Here is a 26,937-nt window from a genome sequence, read left to right as displayed (position 1 = left end):
AAACTATTAAAAGTTTGTGCAAAAAGAAATTCCAAGAAGTTTCTCATTTGAATAGAAATAGAAAATGTTGACATTGTCCACTGAAGTTATTTGACATGTCAAAGTGTGAATTCAAGATGATTTTTTATTTCAGTATCCCTGATTGGAAAATTGAAAAAAAGTTGCTGAAACTAAGTTGTTTCTCCTATTTGAAAGTGTGGTTTCATCAAAATAAAAAATATTCTCATCCGAAAAATAGCGACCAGCTCTAATATATAGGTATGAGGCAGCACTAATTGCTGTGGTCTCTAAGTGACTGTCCACATGCAATCATCTTTGAAAACAATAGGATTTGCAGGCATAGCCATAGAGTGGAGTACAGAATTTGTCCTCCCTTATTATTTTCCTCTTATTTCATGTTCTGCTGAAGGTGAAACTCACCATTACAGAAAACCCACATGAGGCTACACCATCCAAATAGGGCCTAAGTGGGACTTGGGTGCTGAATAGGCTCTCTGCAGAGGGTTGCATTTCATGCTAGAGTCCTTAGTTTGGGAAGAAAACTGAACAAAGGCAAAATCACAACATATAACTTTCTCATCAGTCAGATACAAACTACGTTATATATACACCCAAACAAATGCTGAAGCTCCATACCATCTCTCAAGAACTTCCTGATAAAAGGATGCCACTAAGACCTTATCAGTAGCACTTCTCAGAGCACCATTAGTAAGGTTAGTAAGGAGATGGCTACCAGTGTTAGCTCCGTCATACAATGAAAGTACTCGAGGATGCCTATCATAGCATAAATTCCTTTTCTAAAATCTCTAGTAGTTGCACCCTCTACAAAAGACTTCTGAAAACTACACAACACACAAGAGTTCAATACTTCACTCCCTTTATACCAGTTTTACATTGGTACAATTCTATTGATTTCAGTGGAATTCCTCCTGATGTACCTTCTAGAATGAGTGAAGAACCATATACAACAGGACTCAAATTACCCAGAATACGGACCACAACTTCTCAGTGCCAGTCTTTTATAAACAACCCTGTCAAGCAAAAAAAAAAAAATGTCCTAGAAGGTTTGGTGTATGAGGAGAGACTGGGCAGAGAAGGAGCAGTTTTGAAAAAAAACAACTTAATTGTAGCTTGCCCTGAACCAACTGCTTGTAAAGTCAACTAAGCTGATTTTCCTCTTTCCCCAAACAAGGTATCTCATGACATATAGAGTAAAACGATCAACCTAGCCAGTAAAACAGATGGGAGGGGGAAGGAAAGAGAAAAGAAGCTCTAGAGTGTATCATTTCAAATATAAGAATACCTCTAATGTAGTACAGGTGCCCTGGTAGCATAGAAAGAACAATTCCAAAATAGCTGAAAGCAAAAATCAAGAATAGAGTCAGAGTGAAACTAGCTAACTCTAAACACATTCAGCACAGCCTACATATCGTATTTCCATTTCCTCTCTGGAATGGGGCAGATTATGAACCTAAAAACCTATATTCCCTACACATTTTTGGGCTCCAAAACTTCATGACATAATAACAATTAAAAAGTCAGATATCTGATGGGAGTTACTATATTAAATGAAATTATTAGAATCTTGTGAGTTCTCCAATCCTTGGGAGGCCAAGGGAACAGCCTTATTAACAGGGCTGGCTCTAGGTTTCTTGCTGCCCCAAGCAAAAAATTTGCCGCCCCAAGCTCTGAGAGCACAACCGCCTAAGCCAAAAATAAAAGGTGGGTGGAATGTCGCTCCTGGAATTGTGCCACCCCAAGCATGTGTTTGCTTTGCTGGTGCCTAGAGCTGGTCCTGCTTATTAATGTGGCCCCGCCTCTTGGTGCCATTTTTACCCCTGCAAAAAGGAACTTTTCTATTTCTAAAGCATAGCATTTTAGAGCTTCTGATTTTTCATAAATAAACATACTATTTTAATTTTACCTACAAATATCAATCAACTCTTCAGTCTTCTTTACCCTGAATGGGTATCTTCTCTGAAATCCTGAATAGATACTGTCTATCAAGAAGAGACCTATTGTTACCACACTTTTTTTTCCAGTGACCTGTATATTTTGACACTGGCTCATATTTTCCTTTTATTTACACCACTACAACCCTGTTGAAATCAGCAATAAGCTGCATCACTGTATGTGTGAAAGGAGAATTTGGAACACTATCGGTTTGATAGACTGAGAACGAATGAAGGAGAACAATTTAAAAACAGCTTTCCAACAGTTTTCCCCTGTCTTCTCAATTTCTTTCCCCCCCACGTCTCATAGTTCACTCTCTTTACATTCTATGTGACTGATCTACAGGAAATTTTGGGTGAAAAGGGAATGCAGGATTAATTCCTCCAGTGTTTCAAGCTGAAATACCTCAGCAAGTGACTGCAGTTTTAGTTTTTCTTTACATATTGAAATACCTCTGCAAACTTCCTCAGACTGCAGTTATAAGCCACACTGAGTCATAAGCAGCCATATGACCAAAATATTATTTTTTTTGTGATAAAGAAACATCAAATAAAAACCTCCTAATTGCTCACATTAAGAAATGAAGACTCAGCATTGCAAACAGGGATGTTCTCTTGAATTCAAAAGGCCTTGTCTTAAAAAAAAAAAAAAAAAAAAAAAAAAGGATCAGATACAAAACAGACAAAATGCTAAAAGACAATTCAAACATGAAATCAGAGCTGCTGACAGGACATTAATCAAAATGAAAAAGCTCCTGGCTCCAAGAGTCATTTTGTTTGTTTTGTTTTAATGTTCTCTTTTTATTTTCATGACAAAACATAGGGCACAGAATATTGCACAACATTCCATGAACTGATTTTTGAAAAACCCATTTTTATTGAAAAATAATTTAAGAACTAGATTGTGGTTTTACCAGGATCACCCTACCAGAATAGAGTATGTACAATAAGTTACTGAAATGAATACAGAATGGAAGCACAAGCAAAGCTGAATGCACCCTGAGCTACAGCATTTTAAACACTCTGAATCAACAACAACAAAAATCCATAAATAGGATTCAGACTCCAAAGTGTCTAATTCATTCTAAACCTCACCTATGGATCTGACATCCCCTCCAAGCTGATGATCTATAGAAAACTGAAGAGGCCAGCAAATGCTCATTATTATTAGCAGTAGTGGTATAATTACTATTGAGTTGCTCAAGTGCGTCCCACTGCAATAGTCTTTGCTTCCACAGACTTCTATTCATGATTCAGAAGGCTATTTAATATTTCCATGACCACCTAATTTTATCCCACAAGTGTTTCTCAGGCTTAAGATGGAGGAACTCTAGTGCAACCACATAGACTAAGCATACTTCAAAACAAAATGTTAATGCTTTTCCTTGTGCACTGCTTCCAAGAGAAGATTTGCTCCATCCTTTGGAGGACATTCCTCTCTATTGGAGATTCTTTTTTTTCTCCTTCAGCTCTCTGACTCCACTACCTTTTTTATTCACAAACTTCCAGGGGGAATTAAAAACTGACTTTATACAAAATGACTTTTTTGCATCTATGGCAGTGCTTCTAGGAGCACCTGGTGGACAGTTCACATAGTACTTGCAACCACTGTCAGCATGAGGAGGAGTGAATTTGGGGCCAACCCACTGCTCTCTGGGTAATGTAAGAGTCCTGTGCTCACTGCATCTCACCTCTCACCAGGGGCTAGCAGCCCAGTCCTAGCGTAGGTGTGATGAGTTGGTTCTGGGAAGACTCATGGAGTTCTGTTCCCCACAAATCAACAGACAGGGATACACTCTGAATAACCCAAAAAGAACCACTCACTACCCCACCCACCAGCTGAAAGAGACCTACCCACTTCAAAGATCAAAGGTGATCCATTCCTCAACTGAGCACCCAGCCCATTGCCAGAGGGAACCTGCTCTTCACCTGACCAACTACCACAAACCCAGAGACTACAGAGACTGGGTTGGAGGAAAAGCACTGATTGTTATGGGAGAGGAGAATTGACAGGGTTTGGGTTTTGTTATTTTGCTTAGGGTTTTGAAGAGGGGTGGGGAAGGTAAAGGTATGAGATGGAGGATTTTGGTGGGGACTTGAGGGAATGAAATGTATTTCATCCCAGAGAATGCTGCATATATTGCCAAGTGAAGTATTTTGAGGATGATCTTGCCAGCACATCACTGACCAGGCAGTCAATGGGATATGGATCTTTTCACCTCTAGGTTATTGGTTTGATTATGGTTCATGTACCATGTACTACAGTCATTACCATCTGACAGCTGTTTGGTGAGTTATGTGAAAGGATTTGATGGTCTTAATCCAAGTTCTAATGAATTCCATATCCTACACAGGCAAGGTCCCAGTTGGTACCCTTCTTGGCAGTCATAGAAGATATGCCAAGGATTTGATAAAATGTGGGGAATAAAAGATCATCTTAGACTTGAAGGCTGTCCCAGAAATGTAGGGAACTCTGAAGTCCTAGAGGGTGAGTGAAGAAAAGTGAATTCCTGAGAGTGAATATGTGCATCTTTGGAGCTAGCTACATGTGGAGCATTCCCCCTCACAGCTCGTGGGATTAAGCTGAAATGTTTAGGGCATTCAGTGTGCCATCTTGGAATAGAATCAGGGGCTCTTACTGAATCTGTCTACACTTCCAAAACAGCATCCCTATGAAGTTGACAGATTGACACGACTTAGTCAAAAGAACAGTCACTGAATTCAATGGCTTGCAGTCTCGTGTGAAAGTGCTAATGGCAGTTTTCATTGAGGGTTAATATCTTTGGTTTTTAAGAGCCTTATTATTCCTTTCTTTAAAAAAAATTACAAAATGTTATTCATGGAGCAGTGGCCATTTTAGGGAACGTAGATGTCAAAACAATATTCAAGAAAAAACAGATTAATATCTTTGTTTTCTTCTCAATTGGTGGAATTAATTAAAAGCCACAAACAGTGCAACTCTTAGTTTACCTGTGAGACCAGGACTTCAAGCTGAAAATAATTTATTAAGTTCTTGCATAAGTGTAACAAATTGCCTTAGTCCTTTGAATTTTAACAATCACAAGAGTTAATCTTAACTCATGTTATGTAAGTGCTGCAGTCTGCTTTTCGGGGTCTAAGGACTATGAATGCCTCTTACTGTAAAACCAATTCAGATACTTTGCTACGCTCTTTAAGACAGTGTATGTTTGCCAGTGCATATCTACCAAGAACCTCTCTGATACAGATTGGACTCCGGCAGCCAGACAGTGGCTGGGCTGTAAACGAACGTGGTTTACCTAGCATACACACATTTTTCCCCAAGAGTTAAGTTATGCATTATGAATAATAAAGCTGTGGTCTTCCTGTCTTTTAATCTGATTAATGGATCCTGTCGCCATTCAGTAGCTCTTCTGTAAGAGAACCAGCCAAGAAGAATTTTAGTCATCCACTTACGTGAATCCAGTCTTTTTTGATCAGGCATGTATAACAATGAAATTTTCATCATGATGGTAAGGGCTGGCAAGTAAATTTTTTTTATCTGGGCTGATAATATTTTGCAAGGCTGAATTAAACTTATATCTCTTCCAAAGAGCCAATATACTAAGTTGATACTTCTCATTAAAAACTTTACAGGCCACCTTATGTTGGTATCTCACATATGCTAAAATATAAGCAGAGAACATAAGCATGCTTTCTAAATCACAGTAGGCATTCCTTTTCTTTCACTGTGCACACAGCTTGGTGCCCTGTTTTACAAAACAAAAAACATCTTAAAATTAGGTGAGAAAAAAAAAATCAGTCAGAAAATACTAAATATGGAATGAACAGCACTGATGAGAACTCAAAACAAAGGTCACCTAAAAACAGAAAACAACCTCCGTTTCCCCCCACACCACACACACCAGTCACTCTGGCAAAAGCCTTCAAACAACATGATACTCTAATGCCTGAATGCCTTAGTTCTGAGGATTTTAATTGTAGTTATTGTAGCAAATGTCTACTATAATAGGACTTTGCTTCTATCAGCATTTTCATTGTTAAAGTAAGTATTTGTAAAGAAAAGAATCCAAAAGGCCAACTTTAAACAGCTTCATAAAACTTGGCAAGTGATTAGTCACCTTCAGTATCACTAAAAACAACATCCATATTTATATAACTGAAGTCATTCTAGTATAAGTAAATCATGCACATTCACAAACATTCAAATATAGCTCAAGGTTCTTAGCCCCAATTTAGCAAAGCACTTAAGCACATGCTTAGCCCCAAAATAATTTATTAGAGCATCAGTTCAGGAAAGGAGTGAAGGACGGAGCCAAACCCACTGAAGTCAACAGAAGGACGTTCATGGGTACCGTATCTTACCCAGAGTCACAGAGGTCCAGTGTCATCTCTTGTTCCATCCCCCTTCCCTTGAGAGGATATATTTCTAGCCTGGATTCTGCTATGGTCTGCCTTTATGATCCAAGACCTAAGCAACCCTGACAATGAGCTCTCATTTTATCTTTTCTACCATACATTGTGTGTAATTTTATACATAAATTGTATTGGCCTGAAAATTACATGTTTCTTGTGCCATACATGTTCAAAAACAAAGTATCACCACTAAGCTTTCCATTTAATTAAATCTCTGTAAATTTGGGTGCCAGATATGTTTCATGAATCTATATTACAGTTAAAGTCACAGAAAATTTCTGCTGTAAATAGTTCAGCATACATCCTTATTCTTAATAAAAGTTATGGACCTAGCCTTTTCCCACTGATGTCAACAAGAGTTTTTAATCATTGACTTCAGTGGGCGCACAATTTGGCACTATAGCTAAAAGTCTGAGAGAAGCTCCTGATTTTGTGTGCCTTCATTTTTGCACATCCCAACTTGAGTCTGATTTTCAGAAGTGTCCATTAGATACATTTCCCATTGATTTCAGTGGGAGCTATGGTTGCTTAATACTTCTGAAAATCAGGCCCAACATATATCAGACTGGGCACCTAAAAATGAGTGACCTCTTTTGAAAATATAGGTCTGTGTATTTGAAAGTGCATGTTGACTTTGATTGGCTAGTTGAGTCTTAAAAGGAACATAACAATATTCCAACAGCTGGATCAAGAAGTAGAGGCCTGATTTTTGAGTTAGAAGACCAGGGTACCAGTCTTGGCTCTGCAGGTGTGTATTTTTGTTATGGAGAGGGGATAACCACTCCATAGATAAGATTGTAGCTGATATCCGACAACAAGGCTGAATTTCATATTGCTTATATTCGTGTCTCTCTCCCCCGCCGCCCCATGCCAAAAAACAAAGACATACAAACCAAAAAACCTCATTTAATTACATCTTAAATCTGATTAAAAATAAATGATTTTTTTTAAATCAGTAATGTCAAAATACAAAGAACAAAAACCTTTGGAAAATATGATGTACATATACACAATCTTAAATGCAAGTCTACGCACACAATTTGATGATGAAGCAATATATTTTCTAATGAAAAACAATATACACAATTTATTTGTGTAATTTTCAGGCAAATCCAATGTATGTATAAAATTACACACAATGTGTGGTAGAAAAGATAAAATGGGGGCTGGGGCACATGACTTATGAGGGGAGGCTGAGGGAACTGGGCTTATTTAGTCTGCAGAAGAGAAGAATGAGGGCGGATTTGATAGCAGCCTTCAACTACCTGAAGGGGGTACCAAAGAGGACAGAGCTGTTCTCAGTGGTAGCAGATGACAGAACAAGGAGTAATGGTCTCAAGTTGCAGTGGGGGAGGTCTAGGTTGGATATTAGGAAAAACTATTTCACTGGTAGGGTAGTGAAGGACTGGAATATGTTACCTAGGGACGCGGTGGAATCCCCATCCTTAGAGGTTTTTAAGGCCTGGCTTGACAAAGCCCTGGCTGGGATGTTTTAGATGGGGTTCGTCCTGCTTTGAGCAGGGGGTTGACCTAGATGACCTCCTGAGGTCTCTTCCAAACCTGATATTCTATGATTCTATGAGGATTGCTCAGGTCTCTGATCATAAGGGCAAACCATTCTTAAAAAATGGCAATGAACACTTTACCAAAACATTTCCACTCTAAATTGATAAATGTGTTACCTGATATTTCCCACTTCACAGACCTTTACTATTTTAGATTTTGAAATCAAACACTGCAGTTCTTCTTCAAAAAAACTAGCAACATCAACAAGTCATAATTAAGTCTGGTGAGTTCTGATGATATATGCATTTCATTATGCATATGAATAATGTGTTTAGCATGCGAGCTGTATAAGATTGACAATGTCCTTAGTTAGTCATTTCCTTACTTCTAAGTGCTTGGGGTTTGATAGGTAAGTATACTGTTTGCCACTTAAGAAACAAAAGAGTTTCTTTTTACTGGTTTCAGAAACAAAGAAGTTTTTCATTTTGTTATTTCATTGTATGTTTAAAATAGACACCATATTGTACAGTATATATGTATATATATATATCCCTACCAATTCATACATATGTTTTTTTTCATATAGACACACAGAGCTGTGAAATTAGGCATTGAATTTGTCTTCCACAAAAATTCTGTCTCCCTCACACTAATTTCACAGCTGCTCCTAAATCATTGCTGCACGCACTCATTATGGAGGACAGAACAATTCCTACAAAAAAGTCCGACACACAGATCACATCTTAAATGAACATGTCAATAAAAGGCAAAGTTAGTACTAGCATGAATATAAAGAGTCATTATACAAATGTAATTAATTCACCATTAACTGACCAGTGAGCAAAGATGCAGTTCACTGTTCCCAAACCATTTGGCCACCACCACACCATCTGACTCAAAGTGTGTGTCAGAAATATTTCATCTATGTGAAACTGACCCCAGGTCCTTCTTCAGCAGTCTCAATATCACATGGGTTCAACAATAATTCCTCATGATCCCAATTGTCTCACTTACCCTCAAATGTGGACTAAAAATCTCTGTTCTAATTTCAACCTCCTGTATGGAGACTCTATAGTCTCCATAACAATTTGCAGCATACAGAAGTGGAAAACAAGCATTCATAAATTTCATTAGAGTTTAAGGCTAGAAGGGACCATTAGCTTACCCAGTCTGGCCTGTATATCATAGACATTTATATTTCATCCAGTTACCCCATAACTGAGCCCTGTAATTTGGGTCTGACTAAAGCAAATCTTCCAGAAAGGCATCCATACTTGAAAACATCAAGAGATGGAGAATCCACTGCTTCCTTTGGTACTTTGTTGCAGTAGTTAATCCCCCCTCACCATTAAAAATGTGTGCCTTATTTCCAACATGATTTTTTCTGTTTCTGCTTCCAGCCACTCGTTCCTGTGCCTTCCTTCACTGGATTAAAGAGCCTGCTTCCCACCATTTTTGTTAAAATAAACAGATTAATCTCTCAGAGTAAGGCATTTTCTGTAGCCCTTGAATCACTTTTGTGTCTCTTTCCTGCACTCTCTCCAATTTTTCAACATTCTTTTAAAAATATGGTCATCAGAATGAGACACAATATTCTAGTCAAAGTCTCATCAATCCCTTATACAGACATAAATCATCTCCCTACTCATTCAGTACTGTACTGTTTATACATTCAAACATTGCATTAGCCTGTTTTCCCACAACAATTTGAGCTTGCTTTCAGTTGCTTGTCCCCTAAATCTTTGTCATTTGCATTTCCTTGTTCTTAAATGTATCCCTTCACAGTTGGTTGGCTCCAGTTTACCAAGTGATCTAGATTGCTTTGTCCTCATTATTTACCACTCCTCCAATCTTTGTGCCATCCATAAATTTATATTTACTTCTAGATCACGAAAGAAAATAGTCAACAGCATTGGGCATAGTACTGATTCATATGAAAAACTCCTCATATGATGATGATTACCCATTGATGACTACTTTTTGAGATCTGCCAGCTAGCCAGTTCTCAATCTATTTAACATGTACTTTACTGATATTGTATAAGTGCTTTAAACAAAAAAAGAAAAGTCAGAATGTGGTACTAAATCAGACATCTTACAAGAGTCTATTACAAACAGCACAGATACTGCTGCATTAAATATATGTTATGGACCCGGTCTTGTTTCCACAAAAAGAAAAATGTAATGGAAATTAAAAACAAAACAAAACAAATTAAGGAATAGAGTCTCTAGTTCAAATGGGATAGGTGCGATAGTTGTTTAATGGTGCTTTCTTGACTCCTACCAGTCAGGTCCCTGGCATACTTTATAGCAGCAGAAAGGCTGTTCTAACTTATACCCACCCCCTAGCCCCAAGCAGCTGTTCTGGCAGTAAGGGATAGCTGGAGGGCAGTTAAACCATGGCCATGTCCTCTTTTTTTTCTCTGGGATCACTCCTTGTCCAGATGCGAGTTGTCACACAGACACATAACGGGCTCTCCACCACATAGACATTCCCCTTCTGTAATGCCTAGGTAGTTGGTTAAGCTGGCTTTCTACTTGCTTTGTGCCACTGGAGTGTGTCAGAAAGCAGTCAGCATGTGAGCTGCCATGGTAATCAACACTTTGCCCCTCCTCAGCACAAAAGTAAAAAAGCTTCCTGCAGGTAGGAGGCAAAGGGCAGACTGCTCCAGCCTAGCATAGCTCCCCATATTACAGAAGCCACTTGAGTCAGCCAGTTAATAGGAATCTTTCCCTTCCAGCCACAGTCTCCTTGGCCTTTAGTAGCAGCAAAGCATCCCAATTTAAGAACTCCAGGTCCTGATTAGCCAGAAAACTCTATTTCCTCCCAGCAATACAGCCATAGCCCTAAATGTAACTGGGGCAGCTTAGCTATAAAACAGATGATTTTTGTTCAGCCTCTTTGTACAATGAGGAAATTAAATGGCTTGGTTTTCCTTCATCACCTGTGACTAGGTGGTTCAGTTATTTCCTGCTTTGAGCTACTTCTTTTAAGAGCTTCAGTTCTCAAGAACTCATCCACACATACATGCAGCTAATCTGTGTTTGCCACTGTTATTTTTGAATATCAGTCAATTATAACTCTCTTTAAATAGAGCAGCATAATGAGAAAATGCTACCCATAATTTAAAAGGGGAAAGAATCAAAACTTCCTGCCAATATAAACTCCACTAATTTTACAGAAAGCTCTCTCACTCCTTTCCTCCACATCTGTATTTAATGCCTAGTCTTCTAATTAAAAGCAGGAGAGATTTACAGGGGCTTTCCTGAGAGAGGTTTTCTTCCTGGAAATTCCAGCAACTCTTTCCTTTTTAAGCTTTCCTTTCAAGCCATACACAAGTAACAAGCAAAATTGTATACTCACAAACTTACAAAAGCCTGATTGCACTTTCAAAATGCTGTACATTGTTAAAACAGGTAAGAATCTTAAATTCAAAAACCTTCTGTTTAATAAGATTAAACATACTTTCATTGGGGGAGGAGAAGGATGGAATTGTTCCCTCTTAAGCTATCTAGGTAAAGATCTATTTCACATACCCTTCCGTACCAGAAACAAGTCTATAATCCTCTCAAAATTCATATATTCTATTAATATAGCTCTGTCAGCAAACAGGCATGTTTTGCATGAAACAGTACTATGTAGGTATATATTAATGTAAGGGCTGCCTACCATCTCAAAACACTGTAGGTGTCAGTTTTTCCAATATAAGCTACACTTAATGTCTAACAGTTTGCAGAGAAATGGTTCTCTAAGTGGCATATCATCATAACAAGTTCTACTCACTTGGGGACCACACAAGGGACTCAATCACAGTAAGGTATGCAGTTGTTTACATGTGCTTTGCCTGACTCCTTAGGTTTGGCTCTGTCATAGAAGCATAGAATCATAAAAGATTAGGGTTGGAAGAGACCTCAGGAGGTCATCTAGTCAACCCCCCTGCTCAAAGCAGGACCAACCCCAACTAAATCAGCCCAGCCAGGGCTTTGTCAAGCATGACCTTAAAAACCTCAAAGGAAGGAGATACTACCACCTCCCTAGGTAACGCATTCCAGTGCTTCACCACCCCCTAGTGAAATAGTTTTTCCTAATATCCAACCTAGACCTCCTTCACTGCAACTTGAGATCATTGCTCCTTGTTCTGTCATCTTCCACCACTGAGAACAGCCTACCTCCATCCTCTTTGGAACTCCCCTTCAGGTAGTTGAAGGCTGCTATCAAATCCCCCCTCACTCTTCTCTTCTGTAGACTAAATAAACCCAGTTCCCTCAGCCTCTCCTCACAAGTCATGTGCTCCAGGCCCCTAATAATTTTTGTTGCCCTCCGCTGGACTGTCTCCAATTTGTCCACATCCCTTCTGTAGTGGGAGTTGGTGGAATCTCCATCCTTAGAGGTTTTTAAGGCCCGGTTTGACAAAGCCTTGGCTGGGATGATTTAGTTGGTGTTGGTCCTGCTTTGAGCAGGGGATTGGACTAGATGACCTCCTGAGGTTTCTTCCAACCCTATTATTCCATGATTTTATGATTCTATGGCAGTGCTATGTTGGTAGAAGAGCCTCTCATGGAGGTGGATTTATTATGGCATCAGGAAAACTCTCCCATCAACATAGAGTCTTTTCACCAGATGTGATACAGCTGCATCTGTCCAGCTGCCCCAATGTAGCCCTTCTAGTGTAGACTAACCCTAAGCTATTGTTTGCCATATGCAGCGAATAGGAGGGACTGAGATGCACCAATGCCTGAGGCCCCGGCAATAGCACGGAATTGGTTGAGATATATTGGCAAGTGACCTGTGCCCCACACTGCAGAAGGCAGCACACATCCCTCAGGTCACTGCTAATCTGATTTAGGGGAAATTCCTTCCTGACCCCCGATACGGCAATCCACTAGACCCATCTGTGATTCTGTATGACTGAATCATGACCATTAATATTGCCGTTGTTAGACAATTGCAACAAAACTTATATAGAATGTCATGTAAGGTATCAATGGAAACATTACAGTCTATCAAATATGATTATCCTGTTTGTTTGTATGCATGCATCATCTTTGTATCTAAAGTTACCAATATTGACTATATACTAGTATTTCAAGTGTATTTGCTCCTGCGGTAACACCAATAGTAATTTACATCCAGTTTAGCCAACACATTGTGAATGGGCCATTCAAGTTGATGGCCTGTTAAAGAACACTTGACTCTCACAATGGGCTACAGAAGAAGCTTCTCCCCACCTGTGAGCCTTCCAGTAGACACCTTAGCTGGAATACGGGTTAATGGCTGCTCCTGTGAATAATCAAAGCACGTAAAGGGATGTGACTTGCTCATGTGACTCTGGACTCCATCTTGTGCCTGTCATTTTCCACAAAGACTAAGAGAAGTCCCTCCACATGGGAGAAGGTATAAAAAAACCTGAAAGCATCTCCATTTTGCCTCTTTCCTGCTCTGATCTCTGGACTATGGACTTACACTAAAGGGGGCATACTGATGATGGACTGAGGACCTGCCAGTCTTTTGGAAATTACGAGAGATTTGACAAGCTAGCAGTCCATAACATTACTGCTATAAAGCTGATCGAAGAACTTTGCAATGATTGTATGTATAGGATTTCTTTGAACATTTTAACTCTCTCCTCTTTCTTTTCTCATATAAATAAACCTTTAGATAGTAGATACTAAAGGATTGGCAATAGCATGATTATGGGGTAAGATCTGAGTTATATATTGAACTGGCTATGTGGCTGATCTCTTGGGATTAGAGGATTCTATATGTGCCGAAATTGGTTTTCAGTAACCACTCATCATAGAGTCCAGGGTCTGGGTGATGAAGCAAGGGCTGGAAAGCCTAATGAGACTGTATTTTTGAATTCTTGTTAACCAGTGTGGTGAAACAGAAGTTTACTTTTGTTACTGGCTCATTATATCTTATGATAGAATAATCACCAGTTTAGGAGTGAGTTTGCCCTATTTCTCAGCAGTTTCCTGAATCTGGTATTTTCAGCTGTGACACAATGAGGCACAGAGACACCTTTGTGAACATTTGGTTGTGGTAGCATTTTACTCCCATGTCCACAGATTAATTTTTTTTGTGGTGGGGGGGGGGAGAAGAAGGGGGAAGAGGGATAAAACATGACTCTGAAAAATCCGGCCCATACTATCAATAGTCTCAATGTAAAAAAATGGTTTAACATTTTTGCATTGGGAGAATGCCCTACAAATTTTAAACGGCTTATTGAAAACCCCACAGAAAAACTCACAGAGACAATGAAATAGCATAACCACCATGGTGGAATAGCCACCAGCCCCTTGTCTCTCTGAGTGGCATTCAAATCCTTTTTTCCCAGTTCTGACATACATTCTTTCCAAAGACTTTAAAAGGATTCAGTGAATGGTGTGGGAGCTGAGGTTCTCTTTTAGTCAGGAATCCCTCCAAGGTTTCTGTGGGGATCACAGTCTTCACTGAAAGCTTTGATACGTTTCAGTCAAAACGTCCTTTTTTTAAAGAACGCACAGATTAACAAAATTAAACAAACAAGCTTATTTTGAGTTAATTCTAAATTTTTACTCATTAAAAATAGATGCCTTCAGCCCATACAACAATATTAAAAAGGGATTCTTTAATTGTGGAGAATATGAATTGTGTAATCAGATTTGCTACCCAAAGAAAATCTTTGCTGGGCTTGCAGCCATACAACAGGGCTCTTAACTCTTCCAGAACTTGAGATTTAAAAATGATACTAATATAGGTAGATACAGACATAAAATGCAATTGAATATTGAAGCAGTGAATCTCAGCCTTATTTTTCCCCTTATGTTGGTCATTATCTCTGATTTTTTGGAAATTTATTTGCCCATTAGAGAGGGTATGGCTGTGAATACAAATTAAAAAGCTGTGCATGCTTCTTCAGAATCACAGAAAGGAGGAGATGATTAATAGTGAAATTAAGGATGAAATTTTCAAAGCCACCTGGAGAGTCACCGAGTCCAGCTCCCTGCCAAGATAGTGTCTTCTAGTATCAGCATTCACCATCTAGTGTCTTCTAGTGTCTTGTCCTGTCTAGTTTTCAATCTCCTAAGAGAAGGAATGCTGGGAGTGCTGATACTGGCAGTTTGTTTCCCCAATAGTGGAGGTGGTCTGTTTTCCACCTTTAAAAGTGTTTGTCCTCCTTTTGTTACTCAACTGAATCTTGTTGGATGTTCAGCTATCATCAATCGCTAAAAAAATGTCTCTTATCTTCTACATTTCTTCCAGATGTGGAATTTAACATAGCGATGCATGCATGTGTCATCTGAAAAACAGATTACCTCTGAGTGCTCTGTGTGAGGCTGCTCCTTAAGACTTTTTGGAAAATTCAGCTGGTGCAGAATAAGGCTACCTGCTAACTCAGTGGTCTGTCTCACTGGCAGCACATCAGATCTGTTCTCTATTGTCTGCACTGGCTTCCTTCATTTCCAAGTAGAATTTATGATATTTGTTTTAACCTATACAGCCTTAACATGTTTGAGTCCTGAATTCCTGAAGACTGCTTCTTGTATCTCTACTACTGTACCAACTGACTTCAAGGAGGCAATTCAGACAGCATCCCCCAATTTAAGTGGGAGAGGCTTTTCACCAGGCATAGTCAGTAAGGGATCTTAAACTTTGCAGTATTCTTCCCCTTTTGTTGCAATCATGTCAAACCTCTTGGCTTTTGACTCATACTGAAAGATCCACCTATTGTCTGGTATTTTTCCCTGAGAGGAGTGTTTGGGAAATGGGAGTGGTGGTGGAAGTCTGTGTTATGAGGTGGTCTAGGAGTATTTTTTTAAACAAGTTTGGCTCTTGGTCCCATCTGTTTCTTATAAATTTTTAAGTGCTGTAATATGTACACATGACCAGGTGTGTGTGTGTGTGTGTATGTATATGTATGTGTGTGTGTATATATATATATATATATATATATATATATATATATATATATGCATCCCCCAAACAGATAAAAAATAAAAATAGCTTTTCCAATGCATCATCCTGACTACTACGTGGAGTGCTCAGTTTATAGCCCAGCAGCTCCTAATGCTTTTGAATAATTATGCACAGACAGTTTGATTCAGAGCAGTGATGACCCAGAGATTGTTAGTAATACATAGCCACATTTTGCTTCCATTGGTGCTTTATTGCTGCATAGAAACCTTCCCTTGCTGCTATAAGCTGTTATATCAGTTGCATACCCATCTCTAAGCTGCATTAGCTGTGAATTAACTTTTCATGATGCAAGATATACTGCAGGATTTACCATTATTTCTGCAATGCAACAGATGTGCATGGCATGTACAGACAAATTTAAGATGGCCCCTTGCCCCAACCCTGCAAAGAGCTCCACACAGGTGACCCACAAAGATATCCTTGCATGATCAGAACCTGCCCAGTGACAATCCTGAGTGATGCTGAGAACCCACCACTATTTTAATTAAAGTTATCATATGACAGGGTATGACAGTACAGGAGTGACCATACCAATACCAGTGTTAAGCCTCTGAGAATGGCAAGTAGTAACTAGACATTTTCTAAAAGACCAAGCAGTTTGAGTTTGAGCTGGCTACCCAGACAAGCTTTGCCTTCGCTACTACCAATCTACTTCCTGAGTGCTTATTCAACATGAAATCTACAAGAGGAGATGCAGGTGCTCAGTATCTCTCAGAAACTTGCCCCAAGTTAAACACAAGCCAGCAGGATGTAGCAGAAAGAGAGTGAGTTATGGAAGGAACTAAGGGTAACTGAATGTGCTTATGTATGTACACACATTTTCATAATATCATTTGTCTTTATATATATTTTAATACGTAAAAGTCGGAGGGAGCAAAATCAAGCAAGGAGATGGAGTATTACCTGCAATGGAGACTTGTTTTATCTTGCAGATACTTAATGGACAAAGCTTTTTGGTGTATCCACAGGATTAAGAAGAGGAAAAAAGTACAGTACACTCAATACAGGGCAATTGACAAGATAGTGTAATAGCCAAATGAAAGCATAGCTTCTGTATTATTAGCCACATATTATACTGGATGATCTGTAACCTCATCTTCTATGACATGATGTAATCTGATGCAAGTACCATGTTTTATTATATACTTGAAGCCTGATTTGTGGATTAATTTTTCTAGTAGTGGATATCAGCAAGCTACTGATAAATTTGTGCATAAGGATTCCACATTCCCAACTCTATAACTAGCAGCACATAGTTCAGAATTTATTTTATATTCAGAAATCGCTTTAGAACTGCTTAAGGCAACATTAATAGACCAAGAAAATTATATCAATGGTGGAGTAGTATGAATTTTCACTACCACTGAACATTGACGTTTAAATAAAGAATGATCATTTCCAATGATAACACTGACATGGCAAATTAATTTAATAAACTCCTGTATTATTTAAAACATTCTAATATTATGCTTTGGACCTGATGATGAAAAGTAGTAACATACAAGGGGGAAAACCACAAAGATTAAACAAAAGAGTCCTCTATCTGCTGCCCCAACTGGGAAAACCAAGAAGTCTGTTGCTTGCCAGGAGCTAGGATTCACAATGTGACGGAGAGATTGCCGAGACTCACCAAGCCCTCGGATCGGTACCCCTTCCTGCTTCTCCATGTGGGCACCAATGATACTGCCAAGAATGACCTTGAGTGGATCACTGCAGACTACGTGGCTCTGAGAAGAAGGATAAAGGAGTTTGAGGCGCAAGTGGTCTTCTCGTCCATCCTCCCTGTAGAAGGAAAATGCCTGGGTAGAGATCATCGAATCGTGGAAGTCAACGAATGGCTACACAGGTGGTGTTGGAGAGAAGACTTTGGATTCTTTGACCGTGGATTGGTGTTCCAAGAAGGAGGAGTGCTAGGCAGAGATGGGCTCCACCTAAAGAAGAAAGGGAAGAGCATCTTCGCAAGCAGGCTGGCTTACCTAGTGAGCAGGGCTTTAAACTAGGTTCACCGGGGGAAGGAGACCAAAGCTCTGGGGGAAGTGGGATCCTGGGAGGAAGCATGAACAGGAGAGTGAGAGGGGAGGGCTCCTGCCTCAAACTGAGAAAGAGGGACGATCAGCTGCATACTGAGAAAGAGGGACGATCAGCGAGTTATCTCAAGTGCCTATACACAAATGCAAGAAGCCTGGGAAACAAGAAGGGAGAACTGGAAGTCCTGGCACGGTCAAGGAATTATGATGTGATTGGAATAACAGAGACTTGGTGGGATAACTCTCACATGACTGGAGTACCGTCATGGATGGATATAAACTGTTCAGGAAGGACAGGCAGGGCAGAAAAGGTGGGGGAGTTGCATTGTATGTAAGAGAGCAGTATGACTCTCAGAGCTCTGGTATGAAACTGCAGAAAAACCTGAGAGTCTGGATTAAGTTTAGAAGTGTGAGCAACAAGGGTGATGTCGTGGTGGGAGTCTGCTCTGGACCACCAGATCAGGGGGATGAGGTGGACCAGGCTTTCTTCGGGCAACTAACGGAAGTTACTAGATCGCAGGCGCTGATTCTCATGGGAGTCTTCAATCACCCTGATCTCTACTGGGAGAGCAATACAGCGGTGCACAGAAAATCCAGGAAGTCTTTGGAAAGTGTAGGGGACAATTTCCTGGTGCAAGTGCTGGAAGAACCAACTAGGGGCAGAGCTCTTCTTGACCTGCTGCTCACAAACCGGGAAGAATTAGCAGGGGAAGCAAAAGTGGATGGGAACCTGGGAGGCAGTGACCATGAGATGGTCGAGTTCAGGATCCTGACACAAGGAAGAAAGGAGAGCAGCAGAATACGGACCCTGGACTTCAGAAAATCAGACTTTGACTCCCTCAGGGAACTGATGGGCAGAATCCCCTGGGAGAATAACATGAGGGGGAAAGGAGTCCAGGAGAGCTGACTGTATTTTAAAGAATCCTTATTGAGGTTACAGGGACAATCCATCCAGATGTGTAGAAAGAATAGTGAATATGGCAGGCAACCAGCTTGGCTTAACACTGAAATTCTTGCTGATCTTAAACACAAAAAAGAAGCTTACAAGTAGTGGAAGACTGGACAAATGACCAGGGAGGAGTATAAAAATATTGCTCAGGCATGCAGGAGTGAAATCAGGAAGGCCAAATCACACCTGGAGTTGCAGCTAGCAAGAGATGTTAAGAGTAACAAGAAGGGTTTCTTCAGGTATGTTAACAACAAGAAGAAAGTCAAGGAAAGTGTGGGCCCCTTACTGAAGGAGGGAGGCAACCTCGTGACTGAGGATGTGGAAAAAGCTAATGTACTCAATGCTTTTTTTGCCTCCGTCTTCACGAACAAGGCCAGCTCCCAGACTACTGCACTGGGCAGCACAGCATGGGGAGGACATGACCAGCCTTCTGTGGAGAAAGAAGTGGTGCGGGACTATTTAGAAAAGCTGGACGAGCACAAGTCCATGGGACCGGATGTGCTGCATCCGAAGGTGCCAAAGGGGCTGGCGAATGTGATTGCAGAGCCATTGTCCATTATCTTTGAAAACTCATGGCGTTTGGGAGAGGTCCCAGACGACTGGAAAAAGGCTAACGTAGTGCCCATCTTTAAAAAAGGGAAGAAGGAGGACCCAGGGAACTACAGGCCAGTCAGCCTCACCTCAGTCCCTGGAAAAATCGTGGAGCAGGTCCTCAAGGAATCAATTCAGAAGCACTTAGAGGAAAGGAAAGTGATCAGGAACAGTCAGCATGGATTCATCAAGGGCAAGTCATGCCTGACTAATTTATTTGCCTTCTATGACGAGAGAACTGGCTCTGCAGATGAAGGGAAAGCAGTGGACATGTTATTCCTTGACTTTAGCAAAGCTTTTGATTTGGTCTCCCACAGTATTCTTGCCAGCAAGTTAAAGAAGTATGGGCTGCATGAATGGACTATAAGGTGGATAGAAAGCTGGCTAGATTGTCGGGCTCAACGGGTAGCGATCAAGGGCTCCATGTCTAGTTGGTATCAAGTGGAGTGCCCCAAGGGTCAGCCCTGGGGCTGGTTTTGTTCAATATCTTCATTAATGATCTGGAGCATGGTGTGGATTGCACCCTCAGCAAGTTTGCAGGTGACACCAAACTGGGCGGAGAGGTAGATACACTGGGGGGGTAGGGATAGGATACAGAGGGACCTAGACAAATTAGAGGATTGGGCCAAAAGAATTGTGATGAGGTTCAACAAGGACAAGTGCAGAGTCCTGCACTTAGGACGGAAGAATCCCATGCACCGCTACAGACTAGGGACCGAGTAGCTAGGCAGCGGTTCTGCAGAAAAGGACCTAGGGTATGACGAGAAGCTGGATATGAGTTAACAGTGTGCCCTTGTTGCCAAGAAGGCCAATGGCATTTTGGGATTTATAAGTAGGGGCATTGCCAGCAGATTGAGGGACATGATCATTCTCCTCTATTCGACATTGCTGAGGCCTCATCTGGAGTACTGTGTCCAGTTTTGGGTCCCACACTCCAAGAAGGATGTGGAAAAATTGGAAAGTGTCCAGAGGAGGGCAACAAAAATGACTTATGAGGAGAGGCTGAGGGAACTGCGATTGTTTAGTCTGCGGAAGAGAAGAATGAGGGGGGATTTGATAGCTGCTTTCAACTACCTGAAAGGGGTTTCAAAGAGGATGGACAAAAAATTTTTTGGGACAAAGAAATTGAAATAAAAGATGTATGTGGAATAAGAAGTTCTGAAAAGTACTGATTCAAAAATGGTGAAATGTTTCATATCAGCTTTTTTGATCAAAATGAAAACACTTGGATATTCCCCAAGTTGAAGCGGTTAATTCTGAATTAGTTCAACATTAAATTACATCTCCCTGTAGTAGCACATTGCCTTACTGGAGTTGTAGTCTGGGTGCCTGATTTTCCCCCACCCCCGACTCCTTCCTTACAGGCTGGGTTTCTTGGTCAGACTACATCTTCCATGATGCACCACTTGGCTCAATCAGAAAAGAGACCAGCAGTTTTGCAGAAACTGCATTTGTATTGAAAAATCATTTGATGGAAAATTTTTGACCAGCTCTGCTTTCCTTCATCTGCATGTCACCTCTGCCACATCCCTTTCCGCTACAAGGAAGACAGAGAAAGTGGACCCAGAAATTAAAAGTTTGTCTCCCTTGTGAGCATGTAAAGTTCATCTATTTTTTTTTTTTAAATAAATGAGGCTAGCCCCATGGTATTTTAAAAACCAAAACCCTTTCAAACATTTTTTAAAAGATCTCACCACTATGATCACACTTCTCCACCTACCAACACACAGATATATGACACTGCCCTTTAAAATTAGACAAATATCCAGAATGAGGAACACAACAAAAAACACCAGGAGATATTTGAATCAAATGGGATCCCTTTTTATTTTAACTTCTCTAGACAATGTCAGATTTTACGTACACTTTTTCAAGAAATAGAATAATTTAGAGGGACAGAGATTTGTACAGACAGAGGGCAAACAAACTCAGAAGTGAAGTAAGTGACAATGTTTGGTTTTGTTAATTCTAGACAATAAAATACTCTAGTAAGTAACCCTTTGTTCAACTCAATTTCACGTTCAGAATTTTATGCACGAGTATAATGCTTCATTGCATGGAGTCAAATACAGCTGTGCAAATAACTGATTTTTCAGTTTGCTAGCTGGACCAAAAATAATTAAAAAATTGTTTCATATCAAATGAAAATTTAGTTTAACTGAAAACAAAATGTTTTGTTTCATTTGACTTTAACTTTAAAAAATAAAATAGAAGTAATATTCAAAAAGTCATTTCACATTAAATGTTTCTATTATCAGGATTTATTTGTTTTTTAACCAAAATTCATTATATGTTTGCGGGGTCACCCACACACTGTGCTTGTGTCAAAAAATCTTTTAGATGAAAATTTTTGCCCATTCCTAGTTTCAAATACTGCAGCAGAATAATTATTTTGTTAAACAAAATCATATTAATTTACAATTACATCAGTCGGAGGACAGGATTTATAGAAACTGGTGCAAGGCACATGAATACTTTAAGGTTTATTATTCTCACATCTGATAATTAGGTGGCCTTTCCTGAATGGTGCACAATTAAATGAAGTCTGAGCCAGTTTTAGGTCAGATAGCTGCACCTGTTATTTATCAACTGGATTAACAGAAATTCAACTGGGTTGGACATGGCTGATGCTTTTGATTCTTTTCCTTTAGTGAAGATTGCCTGTTTTTATCTGTACACAGATTTCTCAACCACACAATGAAGAATTATTTTGTTCCCTTCCTTTGACATATCTTTCCACATTTGTATTGAAAGTTGGTCCTACAGAATATTTTACTATATGCAATTTAACTATATAACCCCAAACACTACAGTGATATGGAATCAAGGATTTCTCAAGAAATCAAATCAGTAGAAACTGCCATGAAGTCCAGAACGTACACAACCATCCTTAGGCAAACTGGTTTTAAATACACAAAGTGCTATTTTGTTTTCCTATACCTTTCACATGTAATATTTATTTTACACTCAAACCGTTTTCACATACAGGTTTATATTTTTTGTGTGGAGGTGCGGGTGCAGACTCACTGTATAGGAACCAAAATGTCTACACTGTAATTTGCCCTAGACAGAACTGAGGATCAGCACACCTTAGTACAATAGCTCTGATGTCACCAAGAATGTGGAGACAGATTTGACATTTCCAAATACTATAGTAATTTCCTGACACATCAGGCTATTATGTCACATACATTCAACCAATATTGCTCGGTTTCCCACCCCACCAAGAGAAATTATTTAGCAGGGTTACAGTTTATTTTCAAAACCATAGTTTCAAGGACAGCAGCATTTAACCCACTTTTTAGATGCTTTTTTGGATAAATCCTAAATGAAAGTATTCAACTTAAGAAACTGGAAATTGCAAACATTTATAGACTGAAAGAAGAGGCACACTGGTGCAGTAAAGACGGCGGTGTGGGAAATTGAACTAGCTCCTTTTGTCCTTGTACTAATGCATCTTTGAAGCTGCAGTGTTTTCCCAGCGGGCTAAAGAACAGATTGACTCAGGTGCTCAATACTTTAAAAAACAAATTAACATCTAATATAGGAAAGTGTCATAAAGCCATTTGTTTGGAGCTGCACTGAGGAAGCAGCACAAACGTCAGATGTTGCAATACTGCAGTTAATGATCTCACACATTTTTTAAAAAATAAACAAACAAAAAACACCAAAAAGAGGCCAGCATACTTTTGAAGTAACCCCTTTGCTCCACTATGCAGACCTCAGCTCTGATGCCAGTTTATTTCCAAATACCTCAATCAGGCCAGTTCTACACTAGAAATGTTGCTGACACAACTACATTTTTAGAGGTGTGATTCTTTATGTCTATTTTTTAACTGGCAAAAAGCCCTAGTGGAAATGTAATTTATACCAGCAAAAAGAGTCCTTTTGCCATGACAGCTTATTTCATTTGGAGAACTTGTACTACCTATACTGGCAACAGAACTAATTTGCCGGTGTAGCTGCATCTCCAATAGGGGTTGCCAGCACAAATATACTGGCAAATTCTTTCTAGGCCTCTCTTCCCCACCCCCACATCCTCTTGAAACCTTAGTGTACCCTCTTAACACTTTTTGAAAGATGTGAAGCAGATGCTTAGTGTAAAGAGAAGGCCTGTTGTGTTGTGCAAAATAACAACTGGGTATCCTGGGGAACACTTAGAGATAACAGTTTGGTTTGTTGTTTGTTTAGTATATAGATGGAAAGACTCTCCACCCATTAAGCATGAGACAAAGCATCAAAATGTACCAGAAATGATCAGTTTAGATATTTTTTTACCCTTATATACTGGTCTTTTGTGCTCACTCCCAGCACAAAATTTCATTTAAGGATGCAGATGAAGGGTTCCAAATTTAATTTAAGGATGACAGCACACTATTTAGTGGTAATAGTTTGATTATCTGAGAGTCACAGAGGACACATGTTAGTGGCATCCGCTGCACTGTGAGAGACATGAAGATATATTAGTCTATGGTTACTATGCAGCACTTGTAGATCACCTTCCATCTATAGATCTCATGGAGATTGTGCAAACAATAAGGGCCACATTGTAACAGGAAGGAATTCAGTAAGGCAGAACTCAAGGAACCTTCCCCATCTCACATTCCACACAAGGACTAGGAACAATTATTCACAGTCCCTGCATTAATAGGATCACAAGACACTATGGTCACTCAATACACACTTAGATTTGTGTGCTGGATTTGTGGGCTGGATCCACAGAGAGATTTAGGTGCCTAACTGTTACTTTAGGCACCCAAAACACAGATCCTCAGAACCCCTGCTCAGTTGCCACCTAAACCTATAAGTGCCTGAAGCCCCTAGGCAGCTAGATTTCCAAGGTGAAGTCCCCTAAATACCTAATTTTCTGCTAGTGGGTATATACAGAACCATCTAAATCCTGACTATATTCAGAATTTGGCATCTAAGCCCCAGCAGAACCAGAGAAAATGAAATTGACGCTAAGGCCCAGTGATCGGCGTCTCCCTGTGATGTGGAAGAGTCAGGTTCTTTTCTTTGCTCCAATGAATTTTAAGGTGTTTATACAATGTGGAACAGTTTCAACAGAAAAGATTGAGAGATCCACCCCAGAATGCCTCATAGTCCAGTGATTAGGGCACTCACTTGGGAGATGGAAGACCAAAATTCAAAGTCCCTGCTCTGAATCAGGCAGACCGGAGATTTGAACTCAGATCTCCCTTATCATGGGTGAATGCTCTAACCACTGGAATAGCGGGCATAAAGTAGCACCAGCCCCACTACAGCAGTTTTTGTTTTGTTTTTTTTGCAAGAAAAGGCTGGCAACTGCAAATCCTGAGAGAAGGCACCTAACTCGCTTTGAGAGGTGGGGTTTAAGCCACAACCCTCTCTTCATCATTTCTTACCAGCTAGCTTAGGCTCCCCGCACAGCACCCTGGCTTTTGTGAATCCCATTCTTAGACACCTAGCTTTCCCCATGCATTGTACAGGGAGCCCAAAGTTAGGGCTATAGATTCCACTGGGTGGAAGACAGCTGAAGATAGGCATTGCAACACTGACCCTAAGTTCCCTAATGACCCATCTGAGTACCTCCCCCAAACCACCAGCTCCCTCCTCACCCTCTATGCCACCCCCAGTTTGGACTGTACCTAGGTGCCAAAAGTTTCCAGAAGAAGTCTGCAGCGGTCAAATACAAAAAGTCAGACTTGACACCTTGGCACTGCGATTTAATGATGAGATCACTGCCAACATCAATGAAGTTATTTCACATTAACAGTAAGGTAAGAGAGTAGGCCTACAGTGCTGAGGGTGTGTGTGTGTGTGTGTGTGTGTGTACACACACAAAAACGCAAACACATGAATGACTGGGAGAAAGGAACCTCTGATTGCCAATCCTACCTTTGATATGCACTTCTTTTTTGTTCTTGAACAAGTCATTGTTCTGCCTCAATTTCCACAGCTAAAGAGTAAAAAGTACCTTCTGTACTTATCGACCTTACAATGTTTGTAAAGCTTTTTTAAGATGGTAGTTGCCAAATATTATTAACCTTATTTCAGCGTACTACTGCCATTGTTCTGAATCTCCAACTTCAATGTTAATACTGCAGTAATGAATACCATCAAATTAGTTTGTCTTAGAATGCTTTTGCATGTTCTCTTAAGAGTTACTTGGAAGCAGTACAAACACATTCCCATGTATCACTTGTTATTCTGAACTTTACGCTTACCATAATACAAGGGTCTCAAAAACTTTTTAATAATGTGGAACACACCAGAATAGAGAGTGTTTCACAGACCACATCTCATCCCATTCACAGCTGTGTAGACCAACAGTATGACCAGGCCATAGTGTCTGAACATTCCTCCTTCCCCCCAGTGGCAAATAGAAAAGGGATCTTGAACTTCTCTGAATATGATTTAGCAGCTGGAAACAAGAGCCCGTGCCACATGAATAGGCAGTTTTTCACAGTCCACAGCAAACGCCCCACAGAATATAGGTGGCTTATAGGGGAAGCACAACAATGTATAATTTATGCAGATAATCTTAAGTCATGTAAACTATCACTGAGCAGTACAAAATGGGAACTAATATATATATTCACCAGATTGCTGACAAACCAAAGAACATGTGTTCTTGCTTGCCCCAAATTATACTGTATCCAATAAAAGGGATACTCATGGAGAAAGAAATTGAAGCTCAGATTTCTTTATTGATGTTACTCACAGCTTAATTAGTGAAATGCAAGTTTAAAGACCCAATCCAAGTTTTATGTTCTGTTTCCTTTTCTTGCATTTCTCTTAGCTTTTACAATGAAAATAGACTATTTCCCTGTTAATTGTTTGTGCACACTCACGTCCACCCCCAGTCTTGCATTGTACTTCCCTGGTCTGTCTGCTGCTTTCACCTGTAATCTACAATCTTAAATTTAGGCCTTGATCCTGCAAACAATGCATAACGTTACTTCCATAAGTAGTCCCCTGTTGCATGCTTAAAGTTAATGGTTTCAGATTGTCAAACAACAAGCTCAAATGGAATAATTTAATCAAAGAATAACAACCAGAGTTTAGTACAGCACTGCATGGAATACAGAAAAGACATACTTGACCATCCCTTGTAGGTGGTGAAGAGTTTAGTCCCTTTCTCTGTACCTGGTAGAATTCTGAGTGTTTGTTCCCAATCTAACTCCCCAAACCTCTATCCTTTAAAAGGGTGGTAGAGAAACTCCTTTTTGGAGGGAAAATACTTTCCCATGATTAATTTCACTATGTGTTCTATTTAAACATTTTAATTTTACTAACTACTTATGAAATTTCTTTTATGGTATCTTTAGGTTACATAATCGATAAACTAAAGGGAATTCTAATCCGGTCATTATTACTGACAACTGTGACAACTGGCAATTCTTACTGAGTTAAAAACATTACAGAAAACATTTGCAACAACAAGTACCTCTTATCAATCATCCACTCTGGTTTATAACATACTTCCATAAACATCTTTTTATCAGTTTGAGGGATCTTTTCCCTGGACATCTATTTCCCCACAGACTTGGTGGCACCAGCCATAATGAAATACAGC

At 39.8% G+C, this 26,937-nt stretch overlaps 1 protein-coding gene across 23 annotated transcripts in view; it reads right to left on the bottom strand.

The window, feature by feature from the left end:
• Positions 1 to 26,937, bottom strand: part of NRXN1 (neurexin 1) — a 1,233,750-nt gene that overhangs the window by 1,029,516 nt on the left and 177,297 nt on the right. The window contains exon 5 of one of the 23 annotated variants that reach the window (XM_077811987.1): positions 23,959 to 23,976. The exons of the other annotated variants lie outside the window; for them this stretch is intronic. Within the exon in view, the coding sequence (XP_077668113.1) occupies positions 23,959 to 23,976 (18 nt within the window). The remainder of the gene's footprint in view (positions 1 to 23,958; positions 23,977 to 26,937) is intronic. 23 annotated transcript variants of the gene reach the window in all.

The sequence above is a fragment of the Eretmochelys imbricata genome, chromosome 3, assembly GCF_965152235.1.
Source record: "Eretmochelys imbricata isolate rEreImb1 chromosome 3, rEreImb1.hap1, whole genome shotgun sequence".
NCBI lineage: Eukaryota > Metazoa > Chordata > Testudines > Cheloniidae > Eretmochelys > Eretmochelys imbricata.
Note: the sequence above shows the minus strand (reverse complement) of the source record. Positions and strands in the feature narration are given on the sequence as shown.